Source organism: Mixophyes fleayi, chromosome 2 (genome assembly GCF_038048845.1).
Source record: "Mixophyes fleayi isolate aMixFle1 chromosome 2, aMixFle1.hap1, whole genome shotgun sequence".
Lineage (NCBI taxonomy): Eukaryota > Metazoa > Chordata > Amphibia > Anura > Limnodynastidae > Mixophyes > Mixophyes fleayi.
Window position 1 is genome coordinate 124646544 of NC_134403.1, and position 25678 is coordinate 124672221.

The window sequence follows — 25678 nt, forward strand, 5'->3', positions numbered from 1 at the left end:
AGTGTCCGCATGGCTTTCAAAGACCAATTTGACTATTGCTGTCTTTTTCTGTGTGCCCCTGTGGTTTGTTAGTAGGCGGCGGAGGGTTCCTTGGTCTCCCTCTGGTGTTGCTCGTCAAGAGCACTACCCAACGAAGAGCCTACCGCACTTAGACCAAGGTGGAGGCACAGCGCTGAGAATAGAAGTAAAGGAAACACCACAGGTCACAATACACTTTACATAGACACCCAGCAGATCTATGGGAAAGGGGGTGCTACATTAGTTAAACATAACTTAAAAAAAATCACATAAAACTATAATGATAAATGATACTGCAATTTAACATACACTAAACATACATTTTATTTTCAGTTACTCTTCAATAAACCATGGCAGTATTTTACTTGCAGTCTAATCAATGCCCATACGAAAACATATATCATTATATCACTGCAGCTGCGTATGTGTCTATAGTATTGTACAGTGTTATGGAGGTGACAGCCCTAAGTATTTGGGGACACAGCATAATGCACATCTTCTACCCCAGAGCACAGGCAGAGTGCGGCTGTGACTCTGGGGGCGGGGCTCGCTGCCATTGGTGCGTAACCTGCCGCAGCCATTGGCTTGTGCTGTGGATACAGCTTGTCTTCTTTTCCCATCATCCCGAGAAGAGGAGGTGGCGGTTGGTCCTGTCAGTTGTTGTCTCCTCCCCGGGTTAGGGAGGACAGTCAGTTGCTATGGTGATAGACATAGGAGCCAATAGTCAGGGCAGGTGTGAGGTGACGCGCCGGGGGCGAGGCCCGAGAGCACATCGAGGAGGGGGCACTGCGAGGCCGGCACGATACGCCGGGGGCGGCTAGCCGATAACCACCTCTCAGTGGGCGCAGGAGGCGGGGACAGGTCTCCGGGTACCGGGCCGCGCAGCCCGGCCTCTCTCCCATGCCTCGGGAAGCCGCTGCAGAGGGGCGGCGGCGACGACGGAGGAGGAGGCGGAGAAGTGGCGCGGTGTGAAGATCGTTGCATGCCGCCGGGGAGCGGAGGGGGACGATGCGCGAGTATAAGGTGGTGGTCCTAGGGAGCGGCGGGGTCGGCAAGTCTGCTCTGACCGTGCAGTTCGTCACCGGTACCTTCATCGAGAAGTATGACCCGACTATCGAGGACTTCTACCGCAAAGAGATCGAGGTGGACTCGTCCCCCTCCGTGCTGGAGATCCTGGACACGGCCGGTACCGAGCAGTTCGCATCCATGCGGGACCTGTACATCAAGAACGGCCAAGGCTTCATCCTGGTGTACAGCCTGGTAAACCAGCAGAGCTTCCAGGACATCAAGCCCATGAGGGACCAGATCATCCGCGTCAAAAGGCGAGCGGTGGGGAGGGGGTCTTACCAAGGTGGGGGTGTCCGGGGTATTGGGGCAAGAAGTCATTGTGCAGGGCGTTGGCAGCTACAAATAGGGGGAGACGGGCTGTGGTCCAGTGGTTGTGGTGTTGGGGGAGTTACAGTTGTGGGCATTATGGGGAATTAATGTGTTGCTGTCTGTCCATGGGGTACAGTGTCTGTAACCAAAATGTGTATGAGGAAAATGGTGTTCTGTGCTTGGAGTCTGGTTGGTTAAAGGACACTGGGCCTCTCCTTTCACTGTCACATTTGTTGCAGCTATCTCCATATATTTTTGGAAACTGCTTTGATTAGGGTCCACATTGTAGAAATCAGATGGCCTTCAAATCAAGTATGTCATTCATGTTATACAAAAATCTGCTGGTTCCCTCTTATAAATACTAAATTATGTTAAAGCTTTTCATTGTGTTCTCATTACTTTCTATGAAACATGTTCTACAGTGTAGCTTTGAAGTGCTTTAAGTTAAAAGGCTTTGTTCCATGATATCTTCTGATAAAGTAATATATAATATAAGGATAGCGGTTGATATTTCAGCTATGTGCTACTTTAGCTGAAGAGAGAGGATAGTTAGGTGACTGCACCACTAATTTCTTGTGCAGGCATTTTCTGCTTTCTCTGTGATAATGTCACATAACACAAATTCCTGTTGGAAATTTTAAGATTTGATCTAATATATGTTTGAAATGCACGCAAAACCTCTTGGCAAATACCTTTCAAAGTCAGATCATGAACAGTGCAAGCCGGACCAAGTTTTTTCTATGTTATATCAACTTTTGCCCCCAATCAAGCAGTGATGGTTCTTAGCAGATGGCCAATGTTGTGTTGCTCTTTAAATTTTTGTAATGCTGCTCGAAAATGTATTAAAAAATGGATTGTGTTCTAGGGGTTATAGAATTTAAATTATGGAGAAAAAAAAAATAACTCAAATCAGTTTTGCTTTGGTGTCTTAAGTAAAACATTGGTGGAACCACATCAGACTAATGCTTTGACAATTTTGAAGTTAAGCAAGACAAGTTGTCTACCATTTTAGATTATGATTTTTACACAGGAGCATGTACCCTTTTCATTCTACCCCTTTAAAATTAATCATAATGGTTATAAATAGGCCATACATCATGTTATCCTTGTATTTTACATTTATAAAATAATATGAAGCCTTTCCCTTTTAAAGGTTGTCATAACCCTTTTTAATCTTGCACTATTCAAACATCTTTGAGATTTTGTTTTTGTACCATTATGCATTAAACGTTTAACTTTTTTACTATTAATGTGCCGTATATTTGTTTATTGGAAATTGGCTCAATGGAGGCAGTCTTGAGCTGCTTATAAACAGATCTGTGTCTAATTTGACTACCCACGTGGGTGACCAAATTGGCCAGGAACAGTTCAGGCTCAACAACTTGATCACATGGAGCCAGATGACCTCATGCTCACAAACCAGTTTCCCAATAAACATCTGCTATGCTGTTTACATTGCTGTTTGATGTTGTAGTGAATTTTTAGCCCAATATCAAAAAATTGCTATCCGAATTGTATGGATGGACAGGCTAACTGCAATTTTATATTAATTTTTCTGCTGTCTTTCCCATAATCATAGAATTATTTTAACAGAATCTCCAAACTGCCCTCTTTATGTCTTGTAGTACAGATACCTGTAAGCATGTAAACTATATTTAGTCTTGATATCCTGGACGTTAAGGGCAGCTCCCCATCTGCACCTGATTTAAAAAAAAAAAAAAAAAAGTAAACATAGTTTCAGAATAAAATAATAGTTATATTTTATTGGTTGAATTATTTGTCAGAAGATAATGGAAGAATTACAAAAGTGCCTTTAAAAAAAATATTTACTTAGGTATAATACACATTAAATTAAAAGATTTACTTGATTAAAGTGCCAAAAGACCTCCCACCAAAAAAATAAAAAAGTTCACTTGGATATAATCGGAAACATATTTCCTATGAAAGCTGCAGATCTGGCATGAACCAGGCAATGACGGTATTCACTAAGGATATGCTGTCCTGACAAACATGAATTTAAAAAAAAATAAAAAATGCAAAAAAAGTTTCCTTTTGAAGTTTTCTTTAACAACTGTTTCTGTGCCACGTATCAACCTGCAAAATAACATGGTATCATGCACATATGGAGTACAGGAGAAGCTCACATAGAAGGTTAAAAGATTAACAACTGACAAAGCAAAAATATGGGCTAGAACAGTGATGGCAACCCAATATAGTTCAAGACCGCATGTGTGATCCTCTAACCCCCAAGATGGTCGCACATTATGCTTAATTTCAAGTATAAAAAAAAGGGGGGTCACTAAAATAACTTTGGCCTCACCGTATCACTGATCTCAAAATGCAGCCGCATGCCCATCTGCTATAAAAGTCCACCATATGCCCCTCGAACCAGCCACTTGCTCCCAAAATAGCTAAATATGTCCTCGAACCCCAGTTTTCACAAAATTTACTCACATGCCCTCAGATCTCACATGTACTCTGAAACTCCCACACATGCCCCTCGAACCTCCCCATATGCTCCTTGTGACTGCACCCCACACCTCATCCACAAGCCCCTTCCACTGCCAGAGTCCTCAGCGGATTGGTTGTGCTGCGTAACCTCTCTGCTGTGTGCAGAGGAGGTCACATGATGTGGAAGCCAGCTGCTCCCATTCAGGTTTATTTTCTGCTTTATAACAAAGCAGAGAATGTCATATCTGGAGCAACTGCTGGAGGCCACAGGTGAAGGCTCACGAACAGCATGCAGACTCCACAGACTCCACAGAGACAGTGCCCTGTTCTGTGCTGTGAGGCAGCAATGTCAGTCCCATCTTCACTGAATCCTGGATCAGACTTTTGTTTTTCTATACAGGATGTTTGTTAAAGTAAAACTGTACAAAAGGAGGGTAGTCTATTGAGATTACGCACAAATCGACAACACACTGCTCCAGATTTATATTGCCACCTTTGTTTTCCGCTAGGTATTTGCCCTTAACAAATGTATTACATTAATTATTTCCATTATGTCACAGTCTTTATGAATCCAACCTGTTATGCAATGTCTCTATTGTTCCAAACATCACATTATGAAAGTAAAACACTCTGGTAGTATTTCTCATGTGAACTTTCTAGTATGGTGACATTTTGCAACTTGTAAGCATCAGGTTTTAATTGGATAATGTATGTGTTGTTATAATTCAACAGGTAGAGTTGGGTAAGTATTGAGACATTTGAACAGCAGTGATAGTTTAATAGTGCACAGCAAGCATGTATTGACGTTTTGGATGGACAATCATAGGTGGGTAGAGAAAAGTTTCTAATGTCGAGTGTTTACCTTATGAGACTGCTCATTACAATTCTACCTGATCTTCTTTATTTAAATTCAAAATTATCATTGCACCCAATTTTAAATGCAAACCCTATTCCAAGTACATGGTCTGAACATAAAATCAACTGTTAGGGGTATATTTACTAAACTGCGGGTTTGAAAAGTGGAGATGTTGCCTATAGCAACCAATCAGATTCTAGCTGTCATTTTGTAGAATGCACTAAATAAATGAAAGCTAGAATCTGATTGGTTGCCATAGGCAACATCTCCACCTTTTTCCAACCTGCAGTTTAGTAAATCTAGCCCTTCGTGTAAAACTAAACAAAGTCCTAATAGATCTCCTTTTTTTGCATGTCCAATTTCTTAAAAAGTAAGATATCCTTACAGCATGATTTGTCAAAGTGGTTTTGTCTCAATACAGGGTTAAACTTAGGGGTAAATTTATAAGGCTGCTGGTTTAGTACATTCTACAAAATGATAGCTAGAATCTGGTTGTTTTAGGCAGCATCTCCACTTCTTCAAACCTGCAGCTTGGTAAATTTAACCCTTAGGGCTAGATTTACTAAACTGCAGGTTTGAAAAGTGGAGATGTTGCCTATAGCAACCAATCAGATTCTAGCTGTCAATTTGTAGAATATACTAAATAAATGATAACTAGAATCTGATTGGTTGCTATAGGCAACATCTCCACTTTTTCAAACCCGCAGTTTAGTAAATATACCCCTTAGTGTTTTGCAAATGGATATTGGTCCTGATAAATGTTTTTTGTTCTGCGCCCAGTTATATTTTAAAGCACACCGGTGCTGGGTGCTACAGTTTTACCAAAATACCTGATGATACTTTAAAGTAAGACTTCTCCCTGAAATTGTCTGTTCTAAATGCAGTACCACAGGGTTACAGACACTTGACAGTTTAAGTAATGACTAGTTTGCAACACCTAATCGTGGTAACAAACTGGACTGAAAGACAACATTGTTGTATGTGTTTTTAGCAGGTAGTTTCATTACAAATTTGAAATTCAAGTATGAGGAGTTATTCCAGTAATTTTTTTTTTTTAGCACCCACTATAATTTTATTTCAGACATTATTTTTGAGTGAAGTTACTGATTAAAGTTGTAGCATGCCCATCTTAACGCATGTTAGTCACGCAAAAAAAATCGTTTGCATTCTTTTACAGTTTTACATTATTTACAGAGATGCGGAAAATATGACAATGGTTAATACAGGAGACCTGTAGCAGGCGACAAGCTTTGTGCACAAAAACAACCGAATAGCGAGTAGGAATGTCCTCCAGGCCTCCTCGCATGGGAGAGGATTCACAAATGGTCCCCATTGTGGCTGCTTTTGTCATGTTGCCTCATGTGATTTCTTTTTTTATTTGTGAACTAAAACGTTTATTTGAATTTTATATATGGGAATAAGTACGTGATACCGTAAATTACAAAAACTTGAAGTTGGAGTTATCTGATGAGGTTGTATGTGATGTGGTTTTTATTCAGGTTCAAGGAAGTCTAGGTGAATATAATTTTTCTTTTTAATACACAGCTTTTCCTAATGAATGCTAAAGTGATGGTATCAGATTGTGCTGTTTATACAGAAATTATTTACCTCCATTTATACATAAATATTATTTGTGAATTGTCTAGTTTGTCTAATACGGAGTCCTGAACAAAAAGATCTGATTCAGCTATGTTCTCAGTTACATATAGTTGTTGTACAGATGTTTATAATTGAATTCTTAGGAGAAGAGTAGACCTGTAGCAGATAAGAGTATTGATTCACAACTTAAAGCAGGCCTGTCCAACCTGCGGCCCTCCAGATGTTGTGAAACTACAAGTTTCCAGCATGCCCTTCCAGCTATCAACAGGTTGTCTACTGGCAAAGCATGCTGGGGTTTGTAGTTTCACAACACCTGGAGGGCCGCAGGTTGGACAGGCCTGACTTAAAGCAAGAGAGCCGGGGATTTAAAGAACAATTCATAAATGCAGATGCCAGCGTCCGCCTCCTCTCAGGCTGAAGGATACAAATTTATAAGCACAATGTCCACCTAGACAAGTGGGATGCTGTGCTTGAAGGCAGCAGGGGCTGATGGTCATCATTGTTTCTTTGTAAGGCTTCACACATTCCTGAATGTGGAACAATCGTCATACAATCTAACAAAGTACAAATTGCAACTATACATTGTACATGTACAATTGTAAGAAGCACATATACAAGTACAAATTCCATAAGTGCACGTTAAACTTAATATAAAAATGACACAAATATAAGTTAAACATAAGTACATTTGAGGTAGACAAAGGAGGTGCAGATATGGGACATAGGGTACAGATGTCCCTGGCTTGTGAGAGCTTACAGTCCCATTCTCTAACTTGACATAATGCTTTAAATAGAGATAAGTCCTCAGTTTCACTGATGGGTCATTCCACATTAAATCAACACAATTTTAGAATAAATTCTACCTTACATTCTCTAATTTCAATTAAATTTGGTATAATAAATGCTGCCATGAGTGTAAAGAAAACCCCCAAATGTTAGGCTGATATGAAGTTATATGCCTTTAAAGCTGCAATTTTTTAAAAAAACTTGCTTTTAACATGTATTTAAATTGCATTTGTAGCGCACTTCATTGAGCTGTTGAGAGTTGGACAATGTCTAATTTTAAACCTCTTTTCATTGGCTTTCATATGACCTATAAGACAGCATTATGTTTCAATAAAAATGTTACATTTTCAAAATCAAAATTTTGATTTTCTCAAAGCCATATTTTAACACTTTTGAAAAACATCTAAAAAATTGTTCATACTGTTGTTAATAAATCCCCAAATTCTGTTTTGGGATCATATGCTACAAGAGCTTTCCGTTTTGAGTGATTCATGAAAATTGTATTTATTGAAGCACATCTGAGAAAATCAACCAAAAAATTTTTTCCAGCTCACTTCATTAGAGGAATGCACGTTCCTCTTTAGGTGTTTTTTGGGGACGAGATTTTACAGACAGTGCTTGCTCCCACTTCTTCACAAGGGTATAAACTTACGTGGAAAGATACTCTATGTGAAAAGACCCTTCAGTTGTACAGGGACAGGTTAGGTTTGGGTGGGCTTTAATTGGTGAAAAAAAGCCCCTTGGTCACTAATTTAAGTCCACCCAAACCTTACCTGACCCTGGACCATTTGTGTTAAATTTGAAAAAAGCCGAGTGTAATTACAGTGGAGTATCAGACTGTGGGAGAATGTGTGCTGGGAGCAGGAAGGAACAGCAACTTGGAAAAGTGGTGCTGAGAGGGAGAGACCCAGCAGCCTGGGAGCAACACTGTACACACTGTACTCACAAGAAGCCGCCTCAGTCAGCCAGTCATCCTGCCAGCCCATGAGGCTGCTGCTGATTTCCATGGGCAGAGGAGCATGTGATGGGCTCCTTCAATTAGAGCTCAGCACATGCTCATCTCGCCCCTCAGCTGAGTCTTCTTGGAATTATTTCCTGGACTACCCAGCAGCCAGTCTGACCCTGCTGTGGTGTTTAAATTGATTTAAACAAGTGTTTAAATTGGTTTAGAGATGTAAAGAAGAATAAAGATGAAGGAAAGTGACACGTAACTTATTTAAGAAGGCAAATCATACTTCTACTAAGAAGGGGTTGAGAAGTGTTTCAGAATGGATGTGTAAATTATTTTCTGAAATGCAGAGTTGCAGAAGTTTGTGTGTGTCAGCTGCAGAAAACACTTTGGGACACTTTAAAAAGAGCAATGGGGTCATTGTTCAGTTTCTCAAGATAATGTAGCATCAGCTCCCACTTGCTGATATCGGAGGGTATGTAACTGCTGTCTGACAACAAATGGTGACTCACATTTATTCTGGAGAAAGATGAAAACATCAATGCAGTGAAAGTGACATTCCTCCATCCAGCTGGTCCGTCACCACCTTTTTCATACCCAAGGAAGCCGGGTGTTTTATGGATTACTATGGTAGATGATCTGTGTAAGGTGAATCTGTTAACTCCAACAGGTGGAATGTACACCCTTTCTGAAATGAAAATTCTAAAAACAAATGAAGCCTTCAGCCATTTTCAACCCACAAATTAAAATATGGCTTTTTGAGAAAATCAGAATTTTGAAAATGTTAAATTGTTAATTTTTATTGAATCATGTTGCTGTGTTCTATATAATAGGAAAGCATATATAATAGGAAAGCCCATAAACGGAGGTTTAAAATGAGACCTTGCCCAAGTCTTTAGCTCAATCAGATGAGCTAGAAATGCAATTTAAAAAACGTTAACAGCTACTTTTTTGTTAAAGTGCAGCTTTAAATGCGTATAACTTCAAAACCAGTGCACATATCAGCCTAAGATTTTGGGGGGGGGGGGGGGGGGGGGGTTCTTTATATCCACGACCGTATTTATTATACCAAATTTAATTATAATCTGAAACAGTCGGTTCGAAACCCTGTGTTGATTTGATATGAAATGACCCTTATGCAACTTTCTGCCATGGTCTCCTGCTAAGTTAAAGGTTACTGCCGATTCAAGAGAAGTCAGTCGATAAAGGAGAGTTGGATCTAGCACTTTCCTCCACACATAAAATGGCAGCAGTGTCCGGTTCCTAATTTCTCAGAAGCAGGCGAGTTGAACATTTCTGGTCCGTAGCATACAGTTGGAGCAAAGTGATAGATCTGTCAAATGCACACTTTATGAAATCTTGTTTGCTACCCGTCTAACAGAACTACAACTAATATATAAAATATAAGTGGTACTATATTAGGGAACCTTTTCCTTACCACCTTACCATTTTTACAACATCTTCTGCTTTAACATTATTGTCAGAAGCTAGTTCATCATTTGCACTATCCGCAATAATGACCAAATATGTTTTCAGTCCACCCTAAGTTTTTCAACTGCTGAACCAGAACCAACTGTACTCTAATTTCACAGGATATTTGATTGCAGAGCTCCTAACCATCACCGTCATTATCTCACACATTATTTATACCCCACAGAGGCTAGAATATTTTAACCTGCAATTACCAGCATAAATTACCCATTCACATCACTTTCTTCCATAATGTGAATAAGTGATTACAGTCAAACATGGATCCAACAAGGAACCTGGCATGTCTTCGTAAGTTACCGTTTCTGTTGCGAGAATCCACTCCACCTAAAATATTACCACTGCGTTGGTGTAAGTTAACTGCTTCCATTACCACAACTATACTAATACTCATAACTGCACAATGGCAACAAACCTGGTGTACTGCAGGGCTTGCTTTTACCCTACACCCAGATGAAATTGTATATTTCCATATAGGGTCTGTTATCCAAAAAGAAAAGAAAAAAATATTGCTACTCAGTGAGATCATACATGATCACTATACACACCCTCCAATAGTCTGAGGATCACTGCTAAGCGCTTTACTGGGGTAAAGACAAAGATTTGTATGTCTAATTTTATTATTTACCCAATATTCTGGGATATAACGGCAAAGCTTTCTTCAATTGGGATTGAGCCCCCGATCCTAGCAGAGACGTCGAGGGCAGCGTGAGCTGGGAGTGGGTATGAAGTGAGGATCAGCCTTTGGGTGCCAGAAGATTAATTTCCAACAGATTTAGGAATTTCCAGGGACTTTTACTTATTTTTGGGGGCCTTCTAAAGCTGACACGTCCTATATACTGAGCCCTAGTAATAAATGACAGCGCATAATCAAATCAGATAATATTTCTATTGCTGCGTTAACCTAAGTAATCTTGAACCTTCCCTGTTTGTACACACATTATTGGACTTTGTTCATATTCACATGTGTATTTTATAGATTCTATTTGTGTAGGGAGAATGTCTTTCCTGCACATTTTCATGTGTGTATGTTAGTTTGGAGTCAGTCGAAACCCCTCAAAATAAAACTTTGCCCATTTCCCCTATTGTTTAGAGTCCAAACAGGAGCCAGTCACCCTCACCATCCTCCTCACGGTCTTCCTTGTCCCCTCTATAATATGAGCTGCAGTGGAGGGCTCCCAACCAGCTTGTACAGTTACTACATATTTTCTGTACTGAATAATACGGCAGTGCTATATGAAGAAACAAGAATAACTGGTTAATTCACCAACTGCAGGAGAACTTTGATTTCCAGCGCTTGTGATGGTCACAACTGATTACTACCATGCACACCCGTCATGCCACTTGGGGAGCGAGGTGTTTTACCATCTAAACATTTAAGGCTTTAGTTAAATTAAACTAAGCTGCTAGTTGTCACCAGACATTTAGTATGTCTTTTAAGCATACTGTGAACAAATTTGTTATATAATTGTTGGCATGGTTTTAAAATATCAGTCTAAAAGAAAAAATAGTTTGCTGACAACCTGCTGGGGTAACACTGTTAACTCACAGCAACTGGTGGTCAGTCTTCAGCCATTTAGCTGAATATGCACATGCTCATCTTCTTTTCAAAATGAAACAAAATGTAATGGTTAATGTAGCTGGTAAATGTAGGTGCTAAAATAAATATAAATCAATCAATCATATCTTCCTTGAAATCATAAAGTTAAATAATAACCATAATTCTACTGTGATCTTTAACACTATAGTTTATAAGAATTAATGTCCTTCAATTGGATCTATGAAATTAATGTAAAAAGTACCTGTACCAAAAAGTTTATCAGATGAACTTGGTTTTTACATAAAACAAAATATTTATTGGAATGACACAAATGAATAAAAATAAAACGGTAGATTCCAACTGCAATTAATAAAAGAAACTGTGCCATGTGCTGAAGTAATATACAGCGTTGGATCAACTGCTCTCATGCACAAGTGTTCAAATCGAGCTTAAATCAGCTGAGCTGATCACAGGTAACATGAATTGGGATCCTTAATGCAGCCTCTGAAGCTATACAGCATAACAGTCTCCTGAGGGAAATGATGTAGAAATTCACTCTATTTAGGAACAGCTATATCCCATGAGAAGTAAAGACCGTCTCTAGTTAGTTATGGATATAGTGGTATGAATGGGGTAGCAAACGCTTCAAATACCTCACCAGCCTGCCAACGTAAATTGCATTTGATGAGAGATCTGTGCTTCCAAATGTTGGCTATAGTGTATATAATCTTGAACAGCAGCATAGAAAGTAGTGTGACCAGAGAGAAGTATCTGGTGGTAAGCAAAGTGGCGGGTGTAGATGATGTATCTAAAGTTCCTGTGCAGACAGGCAGCCCAATCAATGTTAGTAGACGGGCTAACGCGTTTCATTGCGATCAGCAATTTCATCAGAAGCATATAAGTGGGGAGAAACTGCATAGCCAAACAGAAATAAATGTTATGTTCATTAGTTAAACATCTATGTAAATTGGAGAGTTCATCTGAAACACAATTGAAGCTACTACACTGCTGTGTGCAGCAATATAGAAATCAAATATAAATTAAAAACAAAAATGTTATATGTAAATCAATGAGTTACTATATAAATACATAAATGTATTAATACCTAATGTAATGTATAAACAACATATCATTAGCGATCACAAATCTCAAGATGTAGATATATTAATGTATTTGCTTCCAGGGTATATACTCTGTTCTTATAAGCTTAAGGGATTCAGAATTATCGGACTGGTGAACTGAAATTTTATGTTCAATGGACCTTTGTCTAAGTGGATGTGTACAGTCATGGCCAAAAGTTTTGAGAATGACACAATTATTGGTTTTCACAAGGTTTATACAAAGAGTCAATATTTGCAGTGATGACCCTTCTTTTTGAAGACCTCTGCAATTCGCTCTGGCATGCTGTCAATCAACTTCTGGGCCACATACTGACTGATGGCCGCCCATTCTTGCCTAATCAATGCTTGGAGTTTGTCAGAATTTGTGGGTTTTTGTTTGTCCACCTGACCTCTTGAGGATTGACGATAAGTTCTCAATGGGATTAAGGTCTGGGGAGTTTCCTAGCTATGGACCCAAAATTTTGATGTTTTGACCCTCGAGCCACTTAGTTATCACTTTTGCCTTCTGGCAAGGTGCTCCATCATGCTGGAAAAGGCATTGTTCATCACCAAACTGTTCTTGGATGGTTCGGAGAAGTTGCTCTTGGAGGATGTTTTGGTACCATTCTTTATTCATGGCTTTGTTCTTGGGCAAAATTGTGAGTGAGCCCACTCCCATGAGTGTTACGATTTTGATGCCTTAGTCAGTATTAGCACAGGCTTACCTAGGGCGCGGAGTCTAACGGCCTTCCGGTCTTCACCAAGAACCACCGCAAGGTAGTGTGGGCTTAGCTGCCGAAGAACCGCAGGTCGCGGCCCCCAGATTAGCCTACTGACGTAAGGGAGAAAGTTCTAAGTGATGGCAGGCAGACAAGAAAATGGACAATGCGGTGCAAGTACAGGCACTAACCGTTAATTCCAGGCGTTGTAGGTCTGGAACAGTAACCGGTAGATGCACGGAGGCAATGGGTGCGTGGCAGGATCCAGAGAATAGTTGGTAACACAGCCGGGTCGGTACACAGAAGGTATCAGGTATACGGTGCCAGAGGGAGATCCAGAGAATAGTTGGTAACACAGCCGAGTCGGTACACAGAAGGTATCGGGTATGCGGTGCCAGAGGGAGATCCAGAGAATAGTTGGTAACACAGCCGAGTCGGTACACAGAAGATAGTCCAGTTGCGTAGTGCCAGGGATAAGCCAAAGAATAGTCAGGTCACAGCCAGGTAGGTACACAGGAGTAGGAGGAATAGAGGGGTTAACAGGGAGCAGGTTCACAGGAGTCAGGACACAGGAACTGTAGCCAGGAACAGGAAACACATTGCTCTGACACAGGCAGCGTGTCAGAGCAGGGGAGATATAGGAGTTTGAATTCCCCGCCCAGGAGTCACATGATCAGCAGCAGAGAGAACCCGGAAGTGCGGCAGCGCTAACAGAAGAACTAAAAGAAGAGATCCCTCATTTGTGGATACTATTATTGCCATGACATTTACAGGCATTTCTCTCTAGTACACAAGGCCCATGTGAGATAATAGATATTGAAAAGCATCTACCATTACCTCCACTATTACTTATATGTGGAGATCCCATAGCTGAGCTACTTTATAGAGAGATTGCCTTCATTTGAGGACACCCCTATATATATCATATAGGCATCTTTGGTTTTACACACAGTGTTCATGTGAAAACAACTACATAAAATACTTACTACCAATTATATAACAAGCCTGGTGTAAATATTTCTCCTGGATAAAGGATGTGGTACAAACCTAAGACACACCATATAAGATGTATATGATTCCATCTTTATACACATGAGGTTAATAATAAATGGCTATGTTATTATGTGTGGAATAACTGTTTAGATCTATCAACCCCTTTTTTGGGGATTTCTGCCCTAATGAAATAATAATATTAACTTTACCACTACCATCTATATCAACTCCGCCCGCAACATATGGGACATCTCCAGAATATATGAGAATATTCCAAATGATATATGTGGCTGTATATTCAAAAGCACCTAATTTATATGAGGCTAAAATAACCCTTTTATAATAACAAGGGCAGCTGCAATTATTATGAACCACTATTGCAATTAGACACAAGATATCAATTGTCAGGGGTCCTTATACTAATAACAAAGGTGAATAGAGAACACATTAGTTCTCACGTATTTAATTCCAATACGAGCCTAATACTTACCAAGGACAACCGTATCTCCCTATGGGTCATTTTTAATTCTTTAAACACTACATTTCAATCTTTTTCACTTCTATTTTTTATATTCGCCAATCTATATGACATTTGGATATTTAACATAAATCTTTTTACTAACAATTACTAATAAAGTTGACTTTACAGTGATAATTTTTCTAGACAGGAGTGCCTCACATACTACTTTATTCAGCTGATATTTATTATCAACTGTATCTTTTTCATGTCTAGATAACCATGATTAACAGAGGAAGAACAATGATTTCAAGCACCACCCTCATTTAAAAGCTTCCAGTCTATTATTCTAAATCAGTTAACATGAGAGTGTGATCTCCAGCCTTGTCCTCGTCAACACTCTCACCTGTGTTAATGAGAGAATCGCTGACCTGATGTCAGTTGGTCCTATTGTAGCGGCTAAAATTCAGTGGAAATGATGATTTGGGGATAAAGTTAATTATCATGGCAAAGAGGGACTTTGAAATTAACTGCAATTCTTCTGATCACTCTTCATGACATTCTGGAGTATATGCAAATTGCTATCATAAAAACTGAGGCAGCAGACTTTGTGAAAAATAATATTTGTGTCATTCTCAAAACTTTTGGCCATGACTGTAGTACATCCTAAGTATTGCAGGCCGCAAAAGCATTCTAATAAATAGATCACACTTAATTACCTACCTTTCTTATGCCTCTTCCCCTTCATTCCCCTTCCCTTATCCTTATCCTCCGTTCCGCCTTCTCTCCCCGTGTCTCTTTGTCTGCCTACCCCACCCCTTAGATTGTACGCTCCTTTTGAGCAGGGTCACCCTCTCCTCCTGTCTTCACCACTTTTAACTCTGCTCTCCAGCTACCTTTCCCTCCTCCTCTTCGACTCTCTTCCCCCCCCCCCGTGCCCTCTCACTTCCTCCTCTCCCCCCTGGGGGTCTCCCTGTCATCCGTGCCTTCCTTCTTGGGCTCCGTCGTATCCGGACCTTCCCCTCTCCCCTCCCCCACCCCTAGCTGTGCTTTGAGCTCTCAGAGGTATTGTGCTTATTGTTTACTGTACTGTGCTGTCTCTCCTCGTATTGTAATTTCGTTTGTCCCTGTACGGCGCTACGGACACTTAGTAGCGCCCTATAAATAAAAATTAATAATAACATAGTTGGTATTGGAGTTAATGAATTAATATAACACATTTTGGTAGGAAAATGTTCATTCAATGGAAATATTTTACTTACCTGTTTTACATGCAAGTATATTATGAACACATTTGTAACAACCTGCAGGTTGGTTTTAAAGTAAACCATGTGTTAGTTGCACTAATGTTAATAGCTTTAGAGCTCTCTTCATTGGTCTAGAAACTTGGAGCTAAAATATTTGTCAAATTCCTTGATTGTAGGAACACAGCTGGCTCATTACCTTAAACGTCAGTCTGAAGGACCTGCTGAACTTTGAGATGACGGCTACAGAACTATCGGAATCTTGGTTAAGAGCCTTGGAGTCATTTTATTTAACATGGAATTACTATATAATTTTAAGTTATGCTAAAAATCCCTCCTCAATTGATCGAGGGATAGACAGTAGTGGTGGTACTCTTCTTCTTAACATTTTTAAGGATAAGTATACTATTGGTAATTCAATTAGTGTTAATTTGGCATATAATGGTCAAAACTCACCATTTAAGCAGGGGAGCAGCTATAAATTATAACAATGCTTCTGCTGAAATGGTGAGTTTTGAACATCATATATCAATTTACCATGAAGTTGAATTACTGACAATGAAATACTCCTCTTACATATTTAATATTTATAATAAAACATAAGTTAACCTTTAACTTCAATAAGAAACAAGTCAGACAAGTCCGTAGGCAGTTATGGTGTAAATGCAACTCGAGAACCGTTTTACTTTAAGAGATAAACTTAATCTGGAACAATAAACAGTAGATAAAACATCATCACTTTCTTATTAGCATACTGAAGAAAGTTAGACTCAGCCTGCGTATTTCAAAACAAACATCTTTAGAAATTCTTGAAAGATTTTAATACTGAGTATCTGTTAACCGAGTGAGCCTGCTTGGTTTTATTCTGTTTTGTATTGTATTGAAACCCCACATTCACAGATTGCAGTAGACTAAGGATTATTGAAGCCAGAGCAGAAAGTGTAGAATAAACTGCAACCTCATCAATTTTGTATGAATTGACGTTGGCAATAGTCAACCAATTTCATTCCTTTGTACCTTTTAAGTAGGACTGACCCTTAAAGCATTTCTTTTTGTAAAACGGATTCTCTTGAATGTTGGCACTGGTGACAGCTTCAGCTCCTGGCTCACAGACTGACACACACTCACACAGTTTGAAATGACTAATCTTTATGTATACCAAGTAGAAGGGCCATTGGATTTAAGATTTGATGAAGATCAGATAAAATGGATGGGTCAGTTAATTTGAAACTTTGGTTCATATTTGGATATATCAGAGCTTCAGAAAGATGGAGCGTAAAAGATACTGACCTGCTTCTACAAAGTTTTAAGATTTTATGTAGAATTTACACTGGGGGAGGGAAGGAAGGGTGCATATTGGGGAAGGAACACAACAGCAGATCACAACAGTGAAATCTCACGCCTGAGAATACAGAGGCATGTCAACGAAATAACAGTGTCAGAAATCCAGGGTCTTTGATGCTGTATTTGATAATGGAGGTAGTTGTTGGAATCTACTGCTTGATTTTTTTTTAAGTTTTGATGAGGGTGATTTTGCAGAAAAGGTGATATCCAAATGTTTTATTATAGGGCAGTTGTGGGGTATTATTTTTTATTTAAATGCTGAAATCAAAAAAGTTGAAATCAAGCGCAGTACGCCGTTTTATATGTATATATTACACCCGTATTTCAAGAAATATTTTGTAAGATCTGAAACTTCTTTGTACACAAATCTCTAATTTGAGCTGCCATTGCAAAATCTGATTGGATGTAGTTCACCTTCTGCGATAATAATTCTGATATTTTTATTTGCAAACTATGGGCCTGAATCACTAGGAGAGTGAGGCAAAAAAAGGAGTAAATTTGATCCTGGACAAACCATGTTACAATGCCAGGGCTGCAAATTTAGTTTATTATTTTGCACATAGGAAAGAAAGTATTGGCTACTTTCATGTAGCACACAAATACTTGATATCATCATCATCATCATCATCATTTATTTATATAGCGCCACTAATTCCGCAGCGCTGTACAGAGAACTCATTCACATGGGTCCCTGCCCCATTGGAGCTTACAGTCTAATTCCCTAACATACATATATACACACACAGACGGAGAGACTAGGGTCAATTTTGTTAGCAGCCAATTAACCTACCACTATGTTTTTGGATTGATAGCTTTACTTTTACACTGAAATTTAAAGTTTATCTAGGACAGTGATGGGCAAACTATGGCCCGCGGGCCAGATCCGGCCCACTTAGAGGTTCTATCCGGCCCGCCAATATTTTTTTTTTTATTATTAAAATATGCATAAAATTATTAGGGCCGACCCTGTGTGTCAGAACCTTCATTTTTATGCCTTCCCAGCTATTTCCTCCATTACACTTCATCCTCCTTCCTAAAAGGACACTTCGTATGTCAATCACTCAAACTCCTGCCCGCCCCCTAATGGCTGAAAGTCATGTGAGAAGAGATGGGCTGGGCCATATACTAAGGCGGATTTCGATTGGCTGCTGTGTTGTCAGTTAGTGGCTCACCAGAAAGACGGATCTGCAACAACCTGCTGAAATAAGTGCTGTGTCTGTACGATCACTGCACTTATAGAGGTAACACTGCTATATAACACACTCCCGTCCCATTCAAAAAATTTGTATTATATATTTCCATATTTGAGTTTTTTAATAAATTATATTGGCCCGCCTAAAGTTTTTCTTTTTTATTTGGCCCGCTCCTGAAAAAGTTTGCCCATCACTGATCTAGGACATATCCTACCCCAACTATAAATCTGTCCCAACAATTTAAATTTACCTCCCCCTCCAATGCATAATGGTTTTGCAAAGGTGCAAAGTTACTCCTTTTTTTTTCTTCTTTGCTCTCCTCAATTACTCTATATGTTTTATACTGTGCAGTACATTTGTGGGTTGTTTTGCTACAGACATATTTTTATATATATATATACATAGCATACATATAAAAATTACATAAGTATATAAATGCAGTTTATAAGTAACACACAATAGGCCTCTGTATTTCCCTTGCAGGCCACAAGTGATTTGTTTTATTTAATGTTTTTAGTTGAAGGCAGACAAAATAAATACAGACATGTAAAAAGGGTACGGAGGGGGCTGTTCATGAGAGAGCTTGCTATCTAATTTACCTACAATGTTAACTTGTTTTAAGATAAAACTTGGTGGGTCTGTGTATCAGGTCTTTTTTAATTGTTTCAGTAGCAAATATGTTTCAACCGACACTTTACAATGGCTAAAGAGGGGGTGTGTGAGTGGGAGAACTAACCAATATTGATGGTTCTTCCTGCATGTCCCTTCCTCCCTTGTCCCCTCCTAGCACCACACAGCCTGTCATCCATTGCTGTTACTAGAACCACAGAGACCCAGGAAAGGTAGGTTAGTAAAATGTGCAGGTGGTAGAGCAGCTTTAGGGGTGTGGTTAATTGAATAACTGCGATTCAGATACCTATGTTTCTGTGCCTGTTATAGTTTTAAAACAACTTGTTATAGAGGTCAGTGGTAACTAATAGTACTGGGCCACGGCTTTTGCTTTTATAGGTTAGAAAAATGTCTTGAATACTATCAACTTTCTTTGTGAAATCACTTAAACATACACTACATGGCCAAAGGGACACCCAAACATCCCAACTTTATACAACGGTCAGCAACAACATTTAAACCACCTGCCTAATATTGTGTCGATCCAGTCGTGTTGCCAAAACAGCTCTGACCCGTCGAGGCACAGACTCTACAAGACCTCTGGATGTATCCTGTAATATCGGACACCAAGGCATTAGCAGCAGATCCTTTAAGTCCTGTAAGATTTTAGGTGAGGCCTCCATGGCTCGGACTTGTCTTTCCACACAACCCACAGATACTCGATCGGATTGAAATCTGGGGAATTTGGAAGCCAAGTCAATACCTTGAACTCTCATGTTCCTCAAACCATTCCTGAGGCCACTGCCATCAGGGAATACCATTGCCTTGAAATGGTGTACTTTGTCTGCAACATTGTTTAGGAAGGTGGTACGTGTCAAAGTAACATACACATGAATGCCAGGACCCAAGGTTTCCCAGCAGAACCTTTCCCAGAACATCACACTACCTCTGCTGGCTTACCTTCTTCCCATCCTGTTACCATCTCTTCCCCAGGTAAACAACATACGCACTCGGCTGTCCACACGATGGAAAAGAAAATGCGATTCTTCAGATTAGGCCACCTTTTTCCATTGCTTCATGGTCTAGTTCTGGCGTGCCCATTGTAGGTGCTATCGGCTGTGGACATGGGTCTGCATTGGCACTCTGGCCAGTTTGCAACTATGTAGCTCAATATGCATATTCCTTGGACCACTTTTGGTAGATACTAACTACTGCATACTGGGAACATCCCACAAGATCTGCCGTTTTGGGGATGCTCTGACCCAGTTGTCTAGCTATCACAATTTGGCTGTTGTCAAAGTCGCTCAAATCCTTACACTTGCCCATTTTTCCTGCTTCCAACACTTCAACTTCAAGAACTGACTGTTCATTTGCTGCATAATATGTCCCACCCCTTGACAGGTGCCTTTGTAATGAGACAATGTTTTTCAGTACACTTGTCAGTGTTTTTAATGTTGTGGCTGATCAGAGTATGATTGCATCTCATTACAAAGCCATAGGTGTTAATATAGAGTATATCCCCCTTTGCTTCTATAACATCCTCCACTCCTCTGTTACGGCTTTCCACTAGATTTTGGAACATGACTGCTGAGATTTGCACCCATTCAGCCACAAGAGCGTTAGTGAGGATAGACACTGATCTTGGGTAATAAGGCATCTGGCTCACTGTCCGCATTCTAATTCATTCCAAAGGAGATCGATGGATTTGAGATCAGGGATCTGTGCATGCAAGTGAAGTTCTTCCACACCGATCTAGGAAAACCAATTTTTGATGTACCTTGCTTTGTGCACAGTGGCATTGTTATTCTGAAAAATAGGTAAGGGTCTTCCCAAACTGTTGCTACAAAGTTGGAAGCCCACAATTTTCTGTAATGTCATTGTATGCTATAATATTTCCCTTCACTGTGCCCAATACAAACCATGAAAAACAGCCCCAGAACATTAATCCTCCTCCACCAAACTTTACATTTGGCAGTACGCATCGGGCAGCCACCCACCAAACCCTGATTCATCCATCTGCTTGCCAGATGGTGAAGCGTAATTTGTTTCTCCGAATAATGCCTGTTCCAGAATCGTATGGTGGTGTGCTTTCCACCACTCCAGTTGACTTTGGCATTGGGCAGAATGATCTGAGGCATGTCTGCGGCTGCTCGCACAAACAAACCCAGTCCATGAAGTTCCCAACAAATATTTATTGTGCTGAACTTGGTAGTGAGTATTGCAACTGAGGATAGAGTATTTTTACGCTCTTCAGCACTCGGTGGTCCCGGTCTGTGAGATTGTGTGGCCTATTGCTTCGTAGCTGAGCTGTTGTTTCTTCTAGATGTTTCTACTTCACAATAACATCTGAACCTTTCCAACAAGTCAGAAATCTGTCTTGTTGGAAAGGTGGCATCCTATGTCAGTACGAAGTGGAAAGTCAATAAGCTCTTCAGTACATCCCATTCTGCTGCTAATGTTTGTCTATGGAGATTGCATGATCGTATGTTTAATCTCATGCACCTGTTAGCAATGGGTGTGACAGAAATGGCCAGACACTCTACTTTGGCCAAGTAGTGTAGCTATAAGCAACCTCTACCAGGAATTTCTGTCTAATACATTTGGGCATTATAATATCTCTGTGGCGTAATTAACATCAGACATATGTTGGTGATTAGGTGAGATCAAGCATAAGACCAAACATACAGGCTAATTTTCATTTCATTTTCCTTTGCCCAGCCCAAGATAAAACTCTAGACGAGTGGGTCTTTCCCACCCACTATGATTATTTTATTCTGCCTATCACCTACCTGTCTATTTACGAACACCTTGGTATTATTTTGGAAGGCCTTCTGATAGCATTGATACATTTTATAGGTAAGGTACAATTCAGGGTCTTGTCAGAACAGACAAATTCTATGATAGCCTGTGTCCTGGATGGGAAGCTATTATCACGCATCTCACCGGTTTAGTTCTATTCTGATCCTTGTATACATGGGTTTCCTGTGGTTACTCCTATCTGTTGTAGAGCCTAGCGTTCCTCTGTCCTTGGACGCCATCTTGTCAAGTGTTCTGCACATGCGCAACCCGGGAACCTTTTAAACCTCTGCTCCACGGTGATAGGACGATCACCAGCCAGTTTTCCTTTTATAATGGGTGTCCGATCATCAGGGCTCCCTTACCTGATAGGAACCATCTCCTCTGACTCCCATCCGTGCTCATACTTACCTCTGTTCCTGTCTTTGCGAGTTAGGTCGTTCTTTCATCGGCTGCAGCTTCACTTTTCATCAGTCCTGCATCATAAGTTATAACACCTGTGTGGATCTCAGTGCTTCAGCGGTCTGCAGTTCATCGTTTCACAGCATTACGTGTTCAGCTTATACCACAGTCAAGACCTGTGGCCTCACTGCAGTGCATTGCTCATCATCGGTGCTGTTCCAGAGTTATAACACCTGTGTGGATCTCGGCACTTTTTCTCTCCGCAGCTCATCACTTCACAGCTACACCTGTTCAGCTTATTCCGCAGTTAAGACCTGTGACTATAGTGCTTCGCTCAGTATCTGTCTTGTTCCTGAATTACTACACTAGTGTATACCCCGGTTCTTCTGAGTCCGGTAGCTCATCTCTTCACATTACTACCTGCTCAGCCTATCCTACTATCGAGATTCGTGGCTATACTGCTGATTATCGCACAGCTTCCGTCCTGTTCCTGATTTCCCATACACCTGAGGCTACATTTCATTCTGCCTTAGTTATTTTGTGGTTCTATCTGCTCTGCGCCCCCTAGAGGAGCGCGACCTGCAGTTGAGAGCAGCGAAGACCATATTCCCTTGCGGGAATCCCTGGTGAATACCTCTCCTCTGTTAGGCTCCGCACCTCTCTGGGGGTAAGCTGTCACTCAAACAGAGATCAAGACCATTCCAACTATCTGGCTTTTGTGACAGACTTTCTGCAGGGTGTTTGATCATTGATTTCTCTCAGCTAGCTTACAGGAGAATATGCAATTTCAGATCTCATAACATGAAATATCAACTTGCATATTGGTGTTTTCTTTTCATTTGTACCAATGATTACCTTTCTGATTTACAGTGTGCCTGTAGACATGTATTAACTCCTGATTGAATAGTATACCTTAAACACATCCATTTAACATGCTTAATTTTTAATTTCTCATTTTCTATGTGTTTTCCTCTCTTCTCCACACACTGTTAAAAAAATAAAATAAAAAAAAGTAGTTTGTCTAAAATTTGATATTAGCAATTTATATTTTTGTTATTATCAAATGTTAGAACATACTTACACTTCTATCATCTTTTTAATGCCACATATACATCGTATTAGCACATTGAATAGCTGTCAATGTCATTGATAAGACATGGCTTGACAGCCGTGCAAGCAGTTCCACTAACAACTATTCCATGCCCTGTGAGCCTGGGTGTTAATTGCAATACCAGCTGGTGTGAGCAACTCTGGAACCTAATTGGGGGAAGGGGAGTTATTGAGCAAATATTAAGTTTTAGATGGAGATACCGTTTTTTTTATTTGTTCAATAACCAATGGGATAGTAGAAAAGCTTATGCCATAGATTTTGATTGTAATTAATTAGTATTTCCTAAATATTACAAAAATATAAAACATTTAATATTAAACTTTGTAATATTTTATTTAGCTTTATTTAAATTTATTTTTCTTCTTACAGATATGAAAAGGTGCCAGTAATCTTGGTTGGCAACAAAGTTGACCTAGAAAGTGAACGTGAGGTATCTTCCAGCGAGGGGCGTGCTTTGGCAGAAGACTGGGGGTGCCCTTTCATGGAAACATCAGCTAAGAGTAAAACAATGGTGGATGAGCTATTTGCAGAAATTGTCAGGCAAATGAACTATGCAGCCCAGCCTGATAAAGATGACCCTTGCTGTTCTGCGTGCAATATACAATAGCGGTTTTAACTTGGGTAGACATGATTACTTTAACAATGGTTTTAAAAAAAATCTTTTTTTTTTTTTTTTACATGGTTTACCCAAAGAAAAACATTGAGACGACTGTGCAAAGCACCTAAAATCTGATTATCATTTAAGCAACCCAGGTTATTTTTATTTGTAGAATCACAGTTGCTAAATTAATCTAAAATGTAACTGTTGGCAGATACAGCTGTCGCAGCAGTAATTTGTCGCCACATTAAATTATTAAAGACCTTGATTAGAGAGGTGTCATCCTTGTAACAAGTAGGTACAAAATGTGCCAGAGCAGAATCCTCACACTGGTGGAAAGACTATGGTGTTAACAAAGTTCCCCTTATGAACTGGACAGCGAGGGGCATATAATAGCTGAGTGACTTCCTGTCTGCGTCTTGGTGCAAAATTCTAATTACTCTGAAATACCCCATCTGACAAGAAGTACACAAAGAATAAGGAAGCACTGGGAATACAAGATGAAGACATAGGAATGTTAATGCACGCATGGATAGTCTTGCTTTGGAAAATTAAGCCATGTTGCAACCAGATGGGGGCGCAAGCTTTTATTTTCTGTATGCTTCCCAATGGTCGTGGACACCAGTACTTCTGAAGCTGTTATAATCATGATGGTAGCTTGTTTTTATTTAGCAAAACAATTTGGCTGAAAAGTTGAATGTGGGGATTTTTTTTTGTAACTGACAGGCTATTGTGAAGTGAATGTTGCTGTGACAAGGTGCTGAAGTTCTGGCATTTAATTTAGATTGAACTTGAGTATTTATTATTCGCATGGGCAACTGCGCACACATGCAAATTATCTGCTAGTTTGAAACACAATTTCAATGGATTTACAATTTGGGAGCAGAAAATCAATATTACTGTCATGGGAAATAACACCCGTACAACATCCACTGCTGCAATCTAGCATCTTCTAATATTTGATAGACTAGTTTTCATTTTGTCTGGGAATGAGAAGCAGTATGAATGTACAGTATATGTGTGTGTTGGTTTACAATTATTGTATTTGAGCTGAGGTTCCTTGTATTTGCTCCACAGCATAACATGTGTACACAAAATTATCCCAGAGAAGTGCTTTTTTTGTGGCTCAGAATAACAATGTGTTGTGTCTTATACACAGAAAATACATTGGGTTTTCTTCATACCTGCTTAGATAAGACAGATTTGTTTACCTATATAACCTCCTATTTCTGTTCTGCCTCAACAGCTCCCAAGTACCAGTTTTATTGCATCATTTACCAATTTATTTGTGTTCAGTGAAGTAAATATGAACAGAATGTACTGTTATAACATTTCTTGTATTTTCTTTCAAGAAGTTACAGTTTTGCACACGTGATTGACACCTCCATAAATATTTAAGTCATTTTAAAGCACTGATATGCCTGTGGTCTAAATGGGCTCCATTCTTCTTGCAGTTTCTGCAGGTCATGAAGGAAAACAAGAGCTTTTTAAAAATACATTAATGTTTTATTTTATTTAGAAAGATGCATTTTTTTAAATTCTGTGAATGGATAGTAAGTCTTCAAGACGGACATACAATGTTAAGTATCTTGCATTTGCCTATCTTTGCATGTGACTACATGACAATGATATAGATGTCCATAACATCATAGAGGAGCAGATGTTACTGGTTTCTGCAGCACACATTTTTCAACAACTGGCAACAAATAAACTATATTTAACTTAATCTTGTTGTTTGTATTATGTCACACTGTAACATTAGTGAAAATAAATCATTATAAGTTATGTTATTACTTTATAAACCTATGATACTAAATAGATGTCTTAGAATGTCTGGCCCTTATACTGTTTCGTTATTTTTCAAAAGCATAGGAGCTGCAGTTGGCTTCAACCTACCTTTGTCCACAGCTGTCTGTAGCCAGGAAGTGGTGCTGGACCTTGGTGGTCAAGGAAAGGGGTCTTAGATGGTGGGAGAGAGAGCATAATAGTGGCAGTTCCTGATGTAGACTGATTTCATCTATGCAGTCACTTACATAATTTCCCTTAAT

General features: G+C 39.6%; 1 protein-coding gene across 1 annotated transcript; it reads left to right on the forward strand.

Moving 5' to 3' along the window:
- Positions 1-685: 685 nt before the first annotated feature.
- On the forward strand, positions 686-25356 carry RAP2A (RAP2A, member of RAS oncogene family). The gene is made up of 2 exons (XM_075199926.1): positions 686-1340; positions 23402-25356. The coding sequence occupies exons 1-2, from the start codon at positions 1027-1029 to the stop codon at positions 23637-23639; spliced, it is 552 nt and encodes a 183-aa protein (XP_075056027.1). The 5' UTR covers positions 686-1026; the 3' UTR covers positions 23640-25356.
- Positions 25357-25678: the final 322 nt, after the last annotated feature.

What these genes read in the sequence shown, in the direction of transcription:
- RAP2A (XM_075199926.1), top strand. Translation starts at nt 1,027, where the DNA reads ATGCGCGAGTATAAGGTGGTGGTCCTAGGGAGCGGCGGGGTCGGCAAG. An exon ending in CAGATCATCCGCGTCAAAAG is followed by an intron (nt 1,341 to 23,401) that starts GCGAGCGGTGGG and finishes TTCTTCTTACAG; the next exon opens with ATATGAAAAGGTGCCAGTAA.